Source organism: Oncorhynchus gorbuscha, linkage group LG07 (genome assembly GCF_021184085.1).
Source record: "Oncorhynchus gorbuscha isolate QuinsamMale2020 ecotype Even-year linkage group LG07, OgorEven_v1.0, whole genome shotgun sequence".
NCBI classification, from domain to species: Eukaryota; Metazoa; Chordata; class Actinopteri; order Salmoniformes; family Salmonidae; genus Oncorhynchus; species Oncorhynchus gorbuscha.
In genome coordinates, this window is record NC_060179.1 from 30,459,810 (window position 1) to 30,479,056 (window position 19,247).

The 19,247-nt window shown below is 42.2% G+C and overlaps 3 protein-coding genes across 6 annotated transcripts; 1 reads left to right on the forward strand and 2 right to left on the reverse strand.

The window, feature by feature from the left end:
* Positions 1-3,543: 3,543 nt before the first annotated feature.
* LOC124039780 (charged multivesicular body protein 5-like) lies at positions 3,544-8,508 on the forward strand. The gene is made up of 8 exons (XM_046356144.1): positions 3,544-3,692; positions 5,965-6,069; positions 6,726-6,772; positions 6,947-7,040; positions 7,124-7,195; positions 7,354-7,462; positions 7,716-7,831; positions 8,010-8,508. Exons 1-8 carry the CDS (start codon positions 3,624-3,626, stop codon positions 8,058-8,060), a joined length of 663 nt encoding a protein of 220 aa, XP_046212100.1. The 5' UTR covers positions 3,544-3,623; the 3' UTR covers positions 8,061-8,508.
* A 370-nt stretch (positions 8,509-8,878) lies between these two features.
* On the reverse strand, positions 8,879-12,691 carry fastkd3 (FAST kinase domains 3). Of its 4 annotated transcripts, none has more exons than XM_046356140.1 (7): positions 12,647-12,691; positions 10,197-11,689; positions 9,983-10,068; positions 9,714-9,888; positions 9,537-9,606; positions 9,328-9,442; positions 8,879-9,165 (listed from the first exon to the last, which is right to left on the reverse strand). In XM_046356140.1, exons 2-7 carry the CDS (start codon positions 11,653-11,655, stop codon positions 9,067-9,069), a joined length of 2,004 nt encoding a protein of 667 aa, XP_046212096.1. In that variant the 5' UTR covers positions 11,656-11,689; positions 12,647-12,691; the 3' UTR covers positions 8,879-9,066. The 4 variants fall into 4 exon arrangements, with proteins under 4 accessions (XP_046212096.1, XP_046212095.1, XP_046212093.1 ...); XM_046356139.1 differs by having other exon boundaries at positions 12,600-12,686; XM_046356137.1 differs by lacking the exon at positions 12,647-12,691 and adding an exon at positions 12,067-12,561.
* A 495-nt stretch (positions 12,692-13,186) lies between these two features.
* myl12.1 (myosin, light chain 12, genome duplicate 1) lies at positions 13,187-17,898 on the reverse strand. The gene is made up of 4 exons (XM_046356145.1): positions 17,803-17,898; positions 16,335-16,538; positions 15,011-15,172; positions 13,187-14,411 (listed from the first exon to the last, which is right to left on the reverse strand). The coding sequence occupies exons 2-4, from the start codon at positions 16,516-16,518 to the stop codon at positions 14,239-14,241; spliced, it is 519 nt and encodes a 172-aa protein (XP_046212101.1). The 5' UTR covers positions 16,519-16,538; positions 17,803-17,898; the 3' UTR covers positions 13,187-14,238.
* Positions 17,899-19,247: the final 1,349 nt, after the last annotated feature.

Consider the following 19,247-nt stretch of genomic DNA (forward strand, 5'->3'; position numbering starts at 1 on the left):
ACATCCGTGTGTAGTTGGTGTGTATAAAGAGCTAATCATTTGATGGTTTGTGTGTAGAGTTTTGATGTAAAAACACAATTTTGAGAAGAGTTAAAATAGTTTTGAAGTAAGTGTTTGGTTTTGCAAGAGTGTTGTTTTGGGGTCAAAAACTGTAAAAATAAAATAAAAATATCGGACAAAACACACATCCTGACAAGAGAGACACCACACCACTACATAAAGAGAGACCTAAGATGACAACACAGCATGGTAGCAACATAACTTGGCAGCAGCACAACATGGTAGCAGCACAAATCATGGTACACAGATTATTGGGCACAGACAACAGCACAAAGGGCAAAAAGATAGAGAAAACAATACATCACGTGAAGCAGCCACAATTGTCAGTAAGAGTGTCCATGATTGAGTCTTTGAATGAAGAGATGGAGATAAAACTGTCCAGTTTGAGTGTTTGTTGCAGCTCGTTCCAGTCGCTAGCTGCAGTGAACTGAAAAGAGGAGCGACCCAGGGATATGTGTGCTTTGGGGACCTTTAACAGAATGTGACTGGCAGAACTTGTGTTGCATGTGGAGGATGAGGGCTGCAGTAGGTATCTCAGATAGGGGGGAGTGAGGCCTAAGAGGGTTTTATAAATAAGCATCAACCTGTGGGTCTTGTGACGGGTATACAGAGATGACCAGTTTACAGAGGAGTATAGAGTGCAGTGATGTGTCCTATAAGGAGCATTGGTGGCAAATCTGATAGTCGAATGGTAAAGAACGTCTAGTCGCTGGACTGCACCCTTACCTGTCGATCTATAAATTACATCTCTGTAAACCTTAGCCTACTCCCAAGTACTTGTGTGATGTGACTACCTCTAGCTCTAAAACCTCAGAGGTAGCAATCCCACCGGTTAGGAGAGGGGCATTCTTTTTACCAAACCACATTACCTTTGTTTTGGAGGTGTTCAGAACAAGGTTAAGGGCAGAGAAAGCTTGTTGGACACTAAGCAAGCTTTGTTGTAGAGCATTTAACACAAAATCCAGTGAGGGGCCAGCTGAGTATAAGACTGTGTCATCTGAATATAAATGGATGAGAGAGCTTCCTACTGCCTCAGCTATGTTGTTGATGTAAATTGAGAAGAGCATGGGGCCTAGGATCGAGCCTTGATGTACTCCCTTGGTGACAGGCAGTGGCTGAGACAGCAGATATTCAGACTTTATACACTGCTCTCTTTGAGAGAGGTAGCTGGCAAACCAGGCTAAAGACCCCTCAGAGACACCAATACTCCTTAGCCGGCCCACAAGAATGGAAGGGTCTACTGTATCAAAAGCTGCGGCCAAGTCAATAAAACTAGCAGCACAACATTGCTTAGAATCAAGAGCAATGGTGACATCATTTAGGACCTTTAAAGTTACAGTCAAACATCCATAACCTGAGCGGAAACCAGATTGCATACCAGAGAGAATACTATAGACCTCAGACCTGAGCTTGATCTCCCCCGTCAAATAAAGGATACATCGTGGCTGCCGTTCAAGCAATGGGAACCTCCTAAGAGAGGATATACAGGTTAAAAAGGTCAGAGATATGCTTGCTGATGATAGGGGCAGCAACCTTAAAGAAGAAAGGGTCTAAACCACCTGACCCAGATGTTATTTGGGGGTCGTTTAAGGAGGTCCTTTAGCAGCTCAGACTCAGTGACCGCCTGCAGGGAGAAACTTTGTAGCAGGGCAGGGGGAAAAGAGGGAGATTAGGAAATGTTGGACAGGCAAGGAGGCATGGCTGAGTCAAATAGGAATCCTGAAGTGGTGATTTAAGAGCTCAGCCATGTGCCCCTTGTCGTTAACAACCACATAATCAACATAAAGGGACATGGGCAGCTGTGAGGAGAAGGGTTTATTCTTCAGGTATTTAACCATTTTCCAAAACTTCTTGGGGTTAGACCCACAGAGAAAGACCTGCTCCTTAAAGTAACTAACTTTGGCCTTCCAGATTTCTCATTTACCTGAACGAGAGCCAGTCAGCCTTTCCCCAAATGTAATTATTGAGGTGAAGTAACTTTGCCAGATCACGGTCGAACCAGGGGCAGAACCTGTTTTTAATTCAAATGTTATTCATGCGGCAATATAAAATATTAAAAAAGGAATGTCCGATAGTATTCAACAGAGGGGATCAAGGTGATTCTATACCAATTTACAGAGGCCAGGTCATGAAGGAAGGCTTTCTCACTAAAGTTTTTTAGCAAGCGCTAATGACAAATCAGGTAGGGTCGTTTCGCTGAGCAGCCATTCTGAACACAGGCTGTAAAACAGTGATCACTATGGTCATTACAGAAAACACCAGACTGATAACTATTAGGATTATTTGTGAGGATAACATCAAGGAGAGTAGCCTTTTCTGGGTGTTTGGAGTCAAACCTTGTGGGATTGGTAATAATCTGAGAAAGATTTAGGGAGTTCCATTGCTTTAGGACTTGGTCAGGTAATATAAGCATGTCCCAGTTTATGTCACCTAACAGGACAAATTCAGACTTAGTGTAAGGGGCCAGGAGAGAGCTTAGGGCATTTAGGGTACAGGCCGGTGCTGATGGTTGATGATAACACTTAGCAACAGTCAACAAAGAGCTATTTGAAAGTGCAATGCTTAAAACCAGCAAATTAAATAGTTTGGGAACAGATTTGGTGGAGACAACCGAGCACTGACGGTGTTCCTTGGTAAAGATTGCAACTCCACTAGCTTTGGAAGATCTGTCTTTCCAAAAAAGGTTCTAACCAGAAAGGTTAACATCAGTGTTCAAAACACTCTTTCTTAACCACGTCTGGATTCGAGCTGTGAACCCACACTTTCAATTGATCCATTTTAGGTAATAAGCTTCTTGTGTTAAGGTGCAGAAAACCCATGTTTTTACGAGAGCAGAAATCAGTGGAACAGATATCAGAGCAAAAGTCAGAGTTGTGGCTAGCAACAGTAGATGGGCCAGAGTGTACATGCACATAACCAGATATCTTCGGCAGTAATTACAATCAGGGCACGGCAGAGGACAGGGAGAGCTCTGCAGTGTTGATTATGACATTTGAATGTGCATTAGATGGCAACAAGATCCTATTGTACAGCAATTTCATCAGGTAACATGATGTAGCCTATACTGAATAACAACTACTGTATTGCTATCTTTTCTCAATTAAAAACAACTTTTTGTTTGTTAATTTCAACATGTTTTATTGTTATTAATCTCTTTATCCTTACATTTTAATCTGTTAAATTTCCTAACATATATATTTAGCAGGCCTAGTCTATTTTATGCTGCACATGTACTACTCAATCAACCATCCAGCAGATTGTGATATGGCAAAAATAAATACAAAGATTGCACATTTCTTGATTGACCTCTTGCCTCTCAGTAAACCACCCAAAAAAATCTATATTTCTATATGTTCGTCTTTAAGTGTTTGTTATAAATGACATGACTTGAGAATGTAACTAAATAAAATAATATTTAGCACCACATTCCTGCTGTAGGGCGGTGGAAGATTTTTGTATAATTAAATCATGTGACGTCAGCTCAATGTTGCTTCCGGGTTTGCCTTATTTTGACGGGCAGATAGATTCTTTGTTGTTTTGAGTTATTGGTTATTTATTTCAGAATGAACCGTATTTTTGGTCGAGGAAAACCGAAGGGACCACCACCAAATCTAACGGACTGTATAGGAAATGTAAGTATATGGAAATAACTTAATCAGAGCAGTGTCTTTGACAAACAAACAAAAGAACTTTGCTTGCTGGCTAGCTAGCTGACATCTGATTGTTCTAGAAATAATGGGAGAGTTGTCCTGCATGACAGCCCATTTGATACCTATAGCTTATAGAATACTGTTTAGCTACGTACTTTTCAGCGTGTTGTTGTAAGTTAGTTTGATTAGCATTGTAATATTGTCGTAGTTACTACGCTAACTTGCCTAATTATCTAGATGGCCAGTTGACAAAAGTACAGTAAGGTGATGTTGGTTTTCCACTGTAGGCTAAAACAATGATTCCCAACCAGGGGTACTGAAGACTCATGAGACCAAATCCTTTTTGGTCAAATGCACATGAGGGGGTACTTCAGGGGTACTCCAGTGGTACTCGGGGCAGCGCCAAATTCATTTGGTGGTAGAGTCACCGAAACAAGGTTGGGAACCACTGGCTAAAAGGTGTTTTTCCAACCAACCAGTTTTACAGGTTTGAACAATGCTATTTAGCTAGTGCCATTGAAGGTCAAAATAGAAGGTATGATTATTATAATAACTCACATGTATTTTAATAACTTTCTGATACCACAAAATGTTATTACAATGACTTCAGACTCAAACAAAAGAGTTGAGGTACAGCGCATTCGGAATGTATACAGACCCCTTGACTTAACACTTTGTTATGTTACAGCCTTATTCTAAAATGAATTAAATTGTCCCCTCTGCCTCTGAATAACATCCCCACAGCATAATACCGCCACCACCATGCTTCACCGTAGGGATGGTGCCAGGTTTCCTCCAGACGTGACGCTTGGCATTCAGGCCAAAGAGTTCAATCTTGGTTTCATCAGACCAGAGAATCTTGTTTCTCTTTAGTTGCCTTTTGGCAAACTCCAAGCAGGCCACCATATGCCTTTTACTGAGGAGTGGCTTCAGTCTGGCCAATCTATCATAAAGGCCGGATTGGTGGAGTGCTGCAGAGATGGTTGTACTTCTGGAAGTTTCTTTCATCTCCACTGAGGAACTCTAGAGTTCTGTCAATGACCACCCTTCTCTCCCGATTGCTCAGTTTGGCCGGGCGGCCAACTCTAGGAAGAGTCTTGGTGGTTCCAAACTTCGACCACTGTGTTCTTGAACCATTAATGCTGCAGAAAGGTTTTGATACCCTTCCCCAGATCTGTGCCTCGACACAATCCTGTCTCAGACAATTCCTTCGACCTCATAGCTTGGTTTTTGCTCTGACCTGTCAACTGTGGGACCTTTGTATAGACAGTTGTGAGCCTTTCCAAATCATGTCCAATCAATTGAATTTACCACAGGTGGACTCAAATCAAGTTGTAGAAACATCTCAAGGATGATCAATGGAAACAGGATGTACCTGAGCGCAATTTTGAGTCTCATAGCAAAGGTTCTTGAATATCTATGTAAATAAGATATTTCTGTTTTATTTATTTGCAAAAGTAAAAATATGTATATGTTTTTACTTCGTCATTATGGGATATTGTGTGTATAGATTGCTGAGGATTTTTTTTCTTCATTTAATCCATTTTAGAATAAGGCTGTAATGTGGAAAAAGTCGAGGGGTCTGAGTAGTTTTCGAATGCACTGCTTTTGGCAACGGGGGTAATTAACATACAATAATGTTGCTTTATAATTCCATTTCAACTTTACAAAATATCTAAGGGATAGTATTATTAAAGACTTTCTAAACGTGGGTCTCTGCTTACCTCATGTCAAAATAAGTCCTGCACAAGCCATATGTGGACAAAAAATAAATCACTTTTGGGGGACTTTTTTAAATTTTGACATGAGGTAAGCAGAGAGGAAGTGGGTCTACAACAGGTTAGTGCAGCATTTCCCAAACTGTTTCTAGGGACCCCAAGGGGTGCACGTTTTGGTTTTTACACTAACACTAAACAGCTGATTGAAATGATCAAAGCTTGATGATTGTTTGAATTGGCTGTGTAGTGCTAAGGCAAAAACCAAAACGTGCACCCCTTGGGGTCCCGGGGACAGAGTTTGGGAAACCCTGGATTATTGTTATCTTTAGATATTTTGACTCAAATTCCCTCCGTCGTAATGACCAACCGCCCTGCCCACCGGCACAGTAACTGGAAATGTTATTGTATTTTTCGTGCAACCCAATACAATTGAAAGCAACGCTATTGTATGCAAATGCACCCACGTTGCTAAAAGCACCTATGTGTTATGAAAAGAGTCTGCCTGGCTAACTCGTTACTCTTACTCTCTTCTTAAGGTTGACTCACGAGCGGAGTCTGTTGACAAGAAGATTGCCAGACTAGATGTTGAACTGGTCAAGTACAAGGATCAGATGAAGAAGATGAGAGACGGTCCTTCAAAAGTAAGCGTGAAGGCCTGCACTGAGTGAAGCAGACTGGGATAGTAAATATGTTTACCAGTCAGTCAGTCATTTATTATACCAACCTGGTCTCAGAGCATTTCGTATTATTATGTACGTAAATCCGATAAATGCCATTTAGTATGATATGTTACATTTAGTATGGTATGTATTAGTTTGTGGATTTTGATCACCCGTTTTGTACGAGATGTTACTAATTACAATTCATATTATATGTTATGAATTTGAAAAAAGTACAATATTTTATGAATTTGCAAAATGTATGATGTAACCATACCAAACGTAACATATCATACTAATTTGAGTGTTTACAATTTGTATCGTGTTAAATATTAGCCACCGCCAGTTATACCCACATACATTTATAACTGTAGTGTCAGTTTCCTTACATTTTGCATCATTCCATTACATCGTTAGTTGCCCTTTCTTTCCTGTCACGTTTGTGTGGTTGTTCCTGAGGATCGCTAGCACTAGTGGATCATATTCAGCTATAAGTTGTGCAATAATTTGGGACATATAGCCTATTTTAATCAAAATAGTCTGCATCCTCCCTCTACAGTTCCACTTGTTTGGAACATTATAAATGTACAGTATACCAGTATTTATGCTTGATGTTGTGTAAATGATGTTTCCATCAGAACATGGTCAAGCAGAAGGCAATGAGAGTGCTGAAGCAGAAGAGAATGTGAGTCACTTATGAAAGCAGTCTGCCAATGCCTGAAACGCCTCCAATCAGTCAGGACCAACGTCACAGTGTCACAATGATGAACCACATAGTGAGCTGTAAACCATAGTCACATGAGCACATCATAACGTCTTAATTAATAGAGGTTATCATTTGAATTGTGATGTTTTTCAGGTATGAGGGCCAGAGAGATAACCTCACACAGCAGTCCTTCAACATGGAACAGGCCAACTACACAATACAAACTCTCAAAGACACAAAAACAACAGTAAGATGGATCAGTAATGACTGTAGCACTTACAATTTACTGTCATAGCTCTCTGGGTAAACATGTCTAACATTGCATTATAGGTGGATGCTATGAAAATTGGAGCCAAAGAGATGAAGGCGGCATACAAGAATGTGAAGATCGATCAGATTGAGGTAAGCCGGTTGTCTTCTATTTGGCTACTCAATATATTCAAGTTATCTGGTTTGTGTTCACCCAGGTTAAGTGAATGTGGGGTTTCAGTGAGGATGGCCCATTGGGTAATGAGAATGACGGACGTTTGGGTTAAGAGCTCTTTGTGTTCCTGATGCAGGATCTCCAGGACCAGCTGGAGGACATGATGGAGGACGCCAACGAGGTGCAGGAGGCGATGAGTAGAAGCTACGGGACGCCAGAGATCGATGACGATGACCTTGAAGCAGGTCAGTACTGTGAGAGTATGACACAGCCACAAGGAAGACAATACACTGACACTTATGTTACAACAGTTGGTTTTGCTCCAGTAGACTAGATCTATATTAAAACACTGCTATATATCAATAGATGGCATAATTTCTCACCACACTAGAGAAGTTTTGTTCACTCCAGCCCAGTGATACAACAGCAGTCAATAAAGTCCTTACATCAATTGGATGCATGTAATAACTGTGCATCAATGGCTGTGTGTGTTCCCAGAGCTGGATGCCCTGGGAGATGAGCTGCTGCTAGATGATGACAGCTCCTACCTGGATGAGGCCAGCACTGCCCCCTCCATCCCAGAAGGAATACACAGTGACAGGGCAACAAACCGGGTACATATCTCTCTGACCATGTTTGGTAGTGGATCACTGGCAAACATTACTGTTACCAGTACAGCTGCCTTGTTCAAAGGGTTGTTTGTTTTTTTAGGAAATTGCATTGAAGACACTTTTATGATCTCATTTAGATGTTTCCTAATAAAATGTCATTTATTGTGCATATGTTTTTCAGGATGGAGTTCTGGTGGATGAATTTGGACTACCACAGATCCCTGCCACATAATGGATAGACAGCAGGCATGAACCAATGGCAATTCTCCCAACTGTTTGTTTTTTTAATGTATCATAGCCTTTTTACAGTGTATATCCGACTGATGCATTATTACGTGGTGGTAAACAAGACTCAACCCGCCTTAGCTTTTGAAGAGAATCCATGGTGATGCATCAGCTATGCTATTAATTCTTGAACAAATGTTTTTTTTTCTCCAAGGTGTTTCTTGGTATTTGGTTCTAACTTCTCCTGCAGCACTGTGTTGCCAACTACCAATAAATATAATATATTTCAAAAGATGGTAATGGTGGATTAGTTATAAATCAGGCATATGTTTTGTTGTATTTTTTTAAACAAAGGAAGGAGACAGGACTAAATAAGTCATTTAATTATACAATAGAACACTAGTAGCGTGTAGAATTACAATCGCTCAAATGCAATAAATACATTTCTGAAAGTATTCATGTAGTTGAATGATATGCTTTCTCTTCGTGTACAAATGTTGGACAATGGAGCATTTAGACGAGGGCTCTCCAAACCTGTTCCTGGAGAACTACTGTCCTCTAGGTTCACTGATTCTAATTATTAGCTTGTTAGTAAGCTGAATCAGGTAAGTTACAACTGGGGTTGAAGTGAAAACCTACAGGAAGGTAGCTCTCCGGGATCAGGTTTGGAGAGCCCTGATTACAGACCCTTAGAAAAATGGTGGAACAAACTCCCTCACGACGCCAGGACAGCGGAGTCAATCACCACCTTCCGGAGACACCTGAAACCCCACCTCTTTAAGGAATACCTAGGATAGGATAAGTAATCCCTCTCACCCCCCCTAAGTTTTAGATGCACTATTGTTAAGTGACTGTCCCACTGGATGTCATAAGGTGAATGCACCAATTTGTAAGTCGCTCTGGATAAGAGCGTCTGCTAAATGACTTAAATGTAAATGTAAATGTAAAAACAGTGCCCAAACTGTATAGTTTTATGACAACCACAGCAACAAAGCCCTTGTTTGAGACGGTCATCACCAACTGAGCCTATAGCTGAGGGGGAAGATCTTCTTGTGAAGGTATTCAACAACCTCAGTCTTGTTCCAAAGATTTTCAAATTCATAGTAAGGAATCTGGAAAAAAACAAGACTATTAGTAACAAATGGAGCACAGAGCAAAAACAGAAGATCTGAGTGAATACGGATATGCTCTTGACAGGACATTAGCAGAGGGGCTGAAATCAAAATTTACAGCAGATGGAAAACGGAACAAAGGTTGCAGAGTGAATTTCTGACCTGAACAACTTCGTATCCCAGAAGCCTCAGGTGCCGCTGCTTGATGGCCTCTTTCCCTAGCAGCTGTCTTGTGTTCACAGTGAACCTCTTGTGGCCGTCGACGCAAACTGCTATCCTGCAAGTACACAAGAGTGAATAAAATCGCTATAGTACAACAATTTTATCACCTACGTTTATGAATTTCATGGTTTAAATGTATTGTTTTACACCTCTTGTAGATATCATCGATTTGACTGGCAGGCAATACATATCCTTCCTCGTCAAGCTTTATTTCCACATCTGAAATTACAAACAGAGGCCGGATTTGTCTTTGCACCTTTCATTTTCAGTATATGGATGTCTGAAGCTTTGAATGAAAGGTTAGCGGTGTTGTGTCTGTACGTTACCTAGCGTGTAGCAGTATGGAGTGAGGACTCTGGAAGCGAAGTAGGTGCGGGCCCCTAGTAGATCCACCAGGCCAGTTTTCACATAGTTGTAGAGGTGTCCGTCAACCGGTGTCTCCAGAGACCGACCAGGAGTTAGGAAAGACTTGACACGGTACTTAGGAAGGAGCCTCGGACCCTGGGTTTAAAACAGGGTGTTAAGGGTGAATCGGAGGATAGTGTGCTAGGATGTTGACATGCGAACATTGAATTGTACTAACTCGTTAGCCTACCTCATAGAAAGGGCATTCAAGCTTCACAGTCATGTAGAGTTGGGTCAGTTGTGCCAGAACAATCCGGTCAACCCCTGAGCCTTGCTCTGGAACACAAATTCATTTAAAAAGTATTAATCAAAGGCCGTCCAATTGATTAACCAAATAAACTGTGCCGATATAAGTATGGAGAGTAGTAAAATAAGCGTGGGCTAATTTACTAAGGCTGCATTACCTTGTAGTTGCTGGAGGAAGTAGCGGTTGAAGACCTTGGACACAAAGTTGACAGGGAACCGCTCTACCAGGATGCAGGAATGCAGCAGGTTGAGGAGTGTCCGGGGCTGGAAGTGAGAGAAGCGTGCGTGCAGGATGGCCTCCACCTTCCGGAACACCTCCCCGGCGTTGGGCGGCAGGTAGCCCAGCTTCCCGAATGGCATGATCTGCCTGGCCACTTGGCTGGTGCTGTATTCGTCTGCCCGGTACACAAAGCTCTCTGCCACCGCGTCAAACACTGGCAGCGACAGGATGTTCCGACGCCCAAAATACTGCATCACCTTGGTCACTGTCTCTGGGTGGGACGTGAACGTCATCTTGGGCACATGCCTCTCCATGGCCTCCACCAAGAAGTGGTCGCTGTGGCCAAAGTGCATGAGCGCCCCGAGCACTAGACCCAGCTCCTCGTCTCTGAAGTTGGGTATGTGCCTGACCGCCTGCTTACAGAGGCTAATAACCAGGGGCATGGCCTGGGTCTGGTTCAGGACCACCAAAGCACTAAGCACGCTGCTGATAGCAGGGGGGTCCATACGTGAGGTGACTGACACAGTGTAGGTGTGCATAGCGTTTAGGAGGTCCTGGTAGCGACCCTCCTCCCCTACTCCAGCCTGCAGCAGTCTGTATACTGCAGTGAGTTCTACCAGGCTCCACTGACCAGGCCCCTGCCTCTGTAACTGCACCATCAGCTGCTCCAGCATCCCACAGCCAGGGCCCTCCAGCGCCAGCAGGGCCTGGCCCAGGGTGCACAGCTGGCCCACACTCATCTGGCCCCTGTCCAGCCGCTCCTGGCTCTCTGACACCAGCCGAACCACCAGCGTGCTCCAGGGGTCCACATAGAGGCGTGTGCAGGCCAGCAGGGCAGAAACCAACCCGGCCTCCGTCAGACGCCCAGAGTCCCGCTCCAGCTGGCAGCACAGGGCCCTGAGAGTGTCCTCTTCCAGCACTTTGGGGTCCTTCAGGGAGATGCCATCCTGCTCTATGTCAGCCACGCGGTGCAGAGCTGCAGCTGCCATGGTGTCAGACATAATCTCCACCGTGCGGAGGAGTCTCAGCACCTGTCTGGAGGAAGAGCAGCTAACCAGGCGGTCATGGAAGGCCTTCTCCTCTGCATCAGTGGGCCGGTGCAGCTGACTCAGACGGAACCTGGGGACTGAGTCTTTGTGGAGGCTGACTGACCCAGTGGTGTAGAAAGGGTCCTTGGTAATGGTGGACAAACTCATCCTCCCACAGTCTGGCTGACTGAGTTTCCGACAGCCCTGCCTCTGGATACAGCGGTCCGCTGAGGTCCATAGACACGCCATACACATGGGCTCCCCTATCGGAATACTCAGGAGTCTGGTGCGACTCAGCTCGCCTGGAGGACAGAGGTGTGCCCCTGTCTGCCTGAGAAGTTGAAGCCTCTTGATCACCTTTAAAGCCATGGCTCTGTTCCAGGATTCAATAGGCAGTTCAAACCTGTATGAGCATAGGAGCAGATGGTTAGCTAAGCCTACAAAGTTCTGGTAACTAAGTTGACCTAATGGGCGGTTTCAGTTGACAATAATCACCGCAGTAAGATGGATCGCAAGATGGTTTCCATGGAATGTCCCATTCATTTTTATGTTAGCTTGCTAATTGTGGGGCGGCAGGTAGTGGTTAGTGGTTAGATGTAGTGGTTAGAGCGTTGGACAAGTAACCGAAAGGTTGCTAGATCGTGACAATCCCAGAGCTGACAAGGTAAACATCTGTCGTTCTGCCCCTGAACAAGGCAGTTAACCCAGGTCGTCATTGAAAATAAGAATTTGTTCTAAACCCTACTTAAATAAAAGATAGAAGAAAAAAAATGAAGTAACCTTGGCTTGCTGGTGGTTATCAAACCAGCGACTGCACACAGCATATGCGAACTACGCATACCACGTCCTAGCCTTACATTAAGAAAATCAATTCAAAAGGTCAGCATTTTGCGAACTAATGCAGTGCAAACCACCAGAGAGCACAAAATGTCATTTTGCCCTTGTGTTAGCTAGCAGTCATGGCTAGAAGGGGTACAGATTGTCAAATGAACGTCAAAAGTTTATACTGTATTGCATTTTAGCAAACTATAACCCCAAACATTTTCATAACCTTAACAATTATCCTAACCTAATACGTTAATCATCATAATCTGCTACCTTAATTATCCTAACCTGCTACAAAAACGAAGGCTGTATACGTTCTAGTGAACAATTTAGCTAGCTAGCTGCAAAGCGGAAGTTCATGTTATATTATGGGCAATACAATAGATAACTATTAAACGTGACAATGTCCTACAACGGAGGCATTGAAATGATACATTTACTTATTTTAAACTAAACAGTTCGCAAGAAGAGTACTAGGTACAGATTACCTTTCGTGGAACAGGACGTACTGACAAAAAAAGTAAAATCCACCCACCGGTAAAGCGTGGTTCGGTAACGAAGGTGCTCATTCGTGATTGGCCCCGTTGTAAACTAATAGGGTGGGTATATCTGTTTTACAACGCCACTAGAACGCGCTGTAAACCATTTGTTAAATGTTAAACTAACTGTACCGAGTGTGTTGGTGATATTAAAAATTCAGAAAATCCTGCATATCCTTGATTGACTAAAAGTATCGATGGGGATAAGTACACTGAAAAAGTTTAACTGCGCATTCAAAGTGGACCCCCCATGATTTGACCTACATTTGAGGCAAAAATCAGGTTGAGGTCATACTACTCGGATTCCTCTGAATTAACGTGGTTTATTGCAGTTTTTGCATTGATACTGTATATTTCCCCCCATTGATTTGAACAGTATGTAGGCATTGAAAACAAATCCTGTCAAAGTAGCTGGTGCTCAGTCTTTGACATACAAACCATACACACTAGGTGGAATGAATAATGGTGACATAACAGCCTCAGGGTTGCACAGGCAGACCGCAGAACAAGGGAACCATCAGCATACTAGACAAATCCACAGTCAGACAACGTAATGTTTATTTCAGCCAAATCATTTAAACAGGGTCAAGAATGGAGAATACAAGTTGAGTACTTTATTTATAAAGCTTATATTTATTATAAAATGTAAAAATTCAGCTAGACCAGGCCATTTGAGGCACTTGCGTCGAGATGCAGTTGCCATCATTGATGTCACAGACCAGTACCATGTTTGGATCGTCAATCACCAGCTAGCCACATTTAATACAGATTCCAAATCTGGCAATGCTGAAATGGGAGCTCACAGCTGGGTCCTTCCACAAGAGTGCCTTTCACGTCCCTTTGATAATTTGAGTCGAATTTGTGAACCAATAGTGCATTTTAAAAGTGCCCTTTAATATAGACCACATGGAGAATAATAAATCTGAGTTTTTATATGAAGACTAGCTAAAGTGCCAAGAGTCAGTACTTTGACGTGTCCCACCATGCACACCAACTTTTTTTAAACCCACTTAACACCAAAATGTCACCATCATTGTAAAGCACCATTTATTTTGTTGCTTTGACAGTCATTTGAAGATCTTTCATTTCATGTGATTAGTAAATCATTTACACTTGTCCCTCATTTAAGGTAAACCCTGTGATGTGAATGCTCATTTTAACCATTACTCTTCAAATATTATTTTCTAAAGAAACATTGAACGGGTGGGGCATAACACATCAACCCTATGACACAGATTTAAACAATTGTCATTCAATTGCCACTCCCTGTTGCACACAAGCTTGCATTCCCAATGAAAATGTGATTTAAGAGGAAATAGTCAGCCCTGTTACTATAGTAATGCTTAATCATATGAAAAACTTAAAGATGAACAAGAGGCCTTGACAGAAAATTGCTTCCTTTTACCAAGTTAGACTTTTCAAAAGGCATTGAATTGGTGGAATGACCCAGGTATGGTTGATAGCAGTGGTTTCACCTTGCTTAACATGGGTTTTATAGAGCAGAGACATGCAGCAAGATGGTCTAGCTGGGTGTAAAGGAGAAGAGGGGCCAGAGAGAAACCATAATATGACTGTCATGGTTGTGGTCTTAATCGTCCTTATCCTTGGCTCCGTGTTTTAGGATGCGCGTGAACTCCACATAGTTGAAGTTGCTCTTTTTGTCAATGGGTGCCTCCCTGAAGAGCTCGTCCACTTCCTCATCTGTGAAGCGGTCACCCATGGTGGTCAGCAGCTCTCTGAGGTATTCCTCCTGGATGACACCTAAGGACAGAGGGTGACAGAAAGGTATGCGAAAATGCCCATGGTACTTTCCCCAGGCGGGTATGCACGAGTAAAGTATTTGTTGAGTCACACCCAACCCATCAGCTGTTTCTGAAAAGATCTGCGCAAACAAAGCAACCTGAACACATTTGAGCAAAGTTCACAGAAAGCATCTTTGTATTTACAATCCATTTAAGGAATATGTAGCCCGCTCAAGGGTGGTATTTTGAAAGGAAGTTGGGGTAACGATCCTGTCAAGGAAATAAAGTGTGCTGTGTATTTGTGTAAGCATGAATTTCCCATATGGACCCATTTCATATTTATTTCAGCCTAAACCCCTAGGAGCTATGGTTTAACCCACAGGTCCAGCTGTTATTGGAACAGCCCATGTTACGCTCTCAAAAGCTAGTCCAGTCTATCCAGCTGAGTCAGAGATTAGGGATATCTTGAAAAGCAAACAACTCAGGAACTTTGTTCTCTACACAACACTGGCATCCATTATCAGCATCTAAAAACAGCATTATCTATACAGCCACAGAGACCAACATGACATCATTGCCATTAGGCTAATTCCCTAAACTTTTCCTCAAAGACCTTACCTGTACCCTCTTCGTCGAAGCAGGCAAAAGCATTTCTGATTACGTCCTCAGGGTCCGTGCCGTTGAGCTTTTCACCAAACATGGTGAGGAACATGGTGAAGTTGATGGGCCCAGGAGCTTCAGTCATCATAGCCTCCAGGTACTCATCAGACGGGTTCTTCCCTGAGAAAGAATCAAAGTGCCACATTAGAACAGACTGCAACTCCCTGTTCACAGTAACCTCGTTTTACAACATTGGCATAAATGGTTTCAAGTGTATAAAACAATGGGAACAGGGTGTAGGGAATTTTGATGGGAAACGGCCTGCTCTTTACTAATGCATGACTGGTATTCTATTGAAACACTAACACTAGCTGGAAAACACACCCAACCCCAATAAAAAGAGACAACTGCGCTCTGCCTTACTCTGTCAAACACTTGATCAAGATAACCATGGAAGGGAGAGCTTAACAGCCTAATAAACACTCAAGAGATACCCGAGCACCATACTTCAAATCGGGTTGGAGTTTGCGAGGTAATTTCGGTCAGCTCTGGATAACCGGTACCACGAATGTGGCTCACCTTTCAGCCAGGTATATTTCTATGGCAATGAATCCTTCACAACTAACCTGCTCCGGGGCAGGCTAACTCACAGCTAACTCCATTTCTCCTGAATCAAGTGTCTGGGTCACAAGTTGGAGGACCAATGACATCAGATATCCTCCCGCTCATTAAGACTGTCATCATCCTTCATTTAAGGAAGACTAACGATTGAATATTTCATCAAATGTCATAAGACAGCCATCATATTAGAGTATTTGCTTTCTAAACTATGTCGTCAAGACAGCATTTTGCGAAAGGGAAACTGACAGCCGAAATCAACCAGACTGCAGTTCCCAGTCAAGTCAAGACTGGCAGCCAGTGTACTCACGAGTTTAACAGTAAAATTGCCAGGGTTAGAGGTTTCAAAACACATCTCTGGATCATAGGTTTATGGCCATAACGCAACAAGACTGCATTTTTAAAACCCCATTTCATACCATAACCTGCTGAATTTGAGAACTTTTTTAAATTTAGAGCAACAGTTTGGCGTTCAACTAGCATGTTAGAGTTAACGACAGGCGGACGAGCAATATCCAGTCGTAGTACAGATGAAGCCCGACCTGGAATGTGAAGCAGCCTAGCTTTATAAAAGCCTGAATAGATCTAGCTTGCGTCATAGTATACCACTCTGGAAATCATTCAGTGCCTCTGTTTCAAATTGAGTGAATTAAACAAAGTCCAAGAGAAAAAAATGGGCTGATTTCAGCAGAAGGGTGTTTCAGGGACAAGCTAAGATACCCACCCAGTGAGGCTAGCATGTCATGCAGATCCTCCTTGTCGACAAACCCATCACGGTTCTGGTCAATCATGTTAAAGGCCTCCTTGAACTCCTGGATCTGAGACTGGTCAAACATAGCGAACACATTGCTAGTAGCACGCTGGGGGCGCTTCTTGGTGGTCTTTCCCTTTGCCCTTTTGCTCGACATTTTGGCTGTTGTGAGTTTACCTGTAAGGGTCAAAAGAGCATCTTCCTGAAGTCAGCAGCCACAGATCTATAATATCCCAAATCACTTTACATTTACCATTTCAAAGCAGACTTAGAAATAGTGTTTGGATGTCAATGAAGCTCAGTTCCTTGGACAACATCTTATTATACTTAGGTTATGAAAAACATTGAGAGCAGCAGTTACTGGCTCATGCAATTACCCAAAATAAGATTTGACCAGTTACGCCCAGCTTCCCTTGGTTATGGGCTAATCTAATTCAGACTGGAAAATAATCCCTGGAGAGGTGTCCTCACTACACTATAAATGGAAATGTTATACTGCTGTTGAAGGCTGTTCTAGTTCTCTTAACACGAGATAGGAAAAACTAGTGACGTGAGAGAAAAAAATTCTGGCAAGTTCAACAACCTCATTCTGAGAGAGGGCCACTGCTTCAATAATAAGCCTCCTACCTAGCTAGTAATAGATGGATCCAGTGGTCCACACCATTGACTAACTATTATAGCAACAGCACAGGATAAGACCGGTTTAGTGATCTAATTTGAGGTTGCGCAACACTAGGTGACTGAATTCAGACTTAAATTCAATCTGATACATGTTAGCTAACATTAACCACATGCCAGTAGCGGTACGATAAACTATCTACGAACACCAATTGAAATTCCATACTTTGAGAAATAATTGAGTGAAAAGACAACTTTTAGTTAGCGATACTACGTCATGAATGGACAATGGGGCCTATAAAAAGAGATGAATCTAGCTGCCAGCTGTTGCTACTATCAACGCAAACAATACCGTATAAATGAACATACAGCACACATTTAAATTGACCAAAATGTGGAATGTCTATGATAAAGTTACGAGAAAGATGACGTTAGCGACATTGAGACGATAAAAACATTACGAATGCCAGAATGCTCGCTAGGTGGATAATGTATTTTGTTTTGGCACATCTCGTTATAATACACAGGTATCTAGCGTGCGATCTCTTGATGCAACTTAAAACAATTTTAACTTGCTAGTTAGAACCGCACCCCCCCCTTCAGGAAATACTGTGATCTTGGCAGTTAACAAGCCGACTGTTAGCTTATTTAGCTAGCCTGCTGACTCCGCTAGCTAAAGCATCCAGCAAACAAATACATCCATATGAAAACCATTGTAGCGTATACATTTCAAGCTGTACTGCCGACACTTCAATAGTAGTGTGGGATTAGCAAGTGAAATAACGCTTCTACGTTCAAATAAGCAAATATTAGACCTAGCTACCTGATTCCCGAAAAGCTGGATAGTCAGTTAGCCCGTGCTGCCCTCTCACAACCACCGCCCTAACTTCCTTAAATGTTTCCGCACAGGAACTACAGACCAAACTATTTTCAGAAAATGGGGAGGAATTTAGAATTTCTAAATCATTTTTATTTGATTTCAATTATTTTTAAACAGTATAACAAAACAATTATATTTTTTAGATATTTAGTTAATGTACTTTGCTTTGACTATACATAACTTGATTTAATGCTTGTAAATCAGTTCAATTTTACTTGGGTATACCCTCCATTGAAGTTAATGGGGTTTCCTCAAAACACTCCTTTGCTACGTAAACATTCTTGAGATATGCCCAAATACGGAGAAAATAAATGCATCTTACTGTGCCTTATCATGAGTAAGATAACAATGCTTTGGTGACACCATTTGTATTAGACTATAACTCTGATTTCCTCAATATACAAAACATATAGCCTACCAAATACAATGATTATATAACAAAAATATGTTTTATTGTCACACACCAGATAGAGGCCTTGAAATGTGTTGTTTCACAAGGTCAGCCATAGTAGTATGGCAGCACTGGAGCAAATTAGTGTTAAGTGCCTTGCTCAAGAGCACATTGACAGATTTCGTCACGTTATAGCTCAGTAGCTTAACACATCAATATTTTGATAGTACCCTAAATGTTTTGAAATATCAGTAAATTGACATTTTCACATATGCTCCAGATATGAAAAATAATGACTGGATGGATAATTATAGATGCTTTGGGGAGAATTTTCATGACATCCCCATTTGGGTCAGAGTGAACAGTTGGTTCCCCGTTGCCATTTGGAGAAGGTTAAGTACTGGAGATCCAAAGCAAGAAAGCCCTATGGAACCCATGATGACTCACTGGTTAAAATGGACCACAGCAGTAACCTAATGGGAGTTCTCAGTGAACACACACTCAAAGGGAACAAGAGAAGGGGTTTAGCAATGCAGACAAGCCACAGGCACATTCAGCATGGAAGAAGAAGGCTTGTGATGGCAGCCATGCAACGCAGCTGTGAGACCCTGGCATTTTCAACACTTGTTTATACAACATTGAATAACATTTTAGTTGAGCCCCACCACCTTGTCATAGGCCAAAGGAAGAGTAAACATAAATAACTGTCCCTATTGGTGCTATTTTACAAATGATTAGTTTGGTAGATCAAGATATGAGCTGTTAGTAAAGTTTACAACTATGGTCCAATAACCATCTGCTTAATGAGAAGGAGTGCATTCTGCCTGCTCCCAAGAAAAGTGGAATTATTCTTAGTTTGTTTAACCATAAAAAACTATTTTTAATATAGAGTCAGCAGATTGGAACCAGAGACATGTATTTATCTAAACATATACTAAACCCTGCACCTTAGAGGCTGCTGCCTATGTACATAGACATAAAACACTGGTCACTTTAA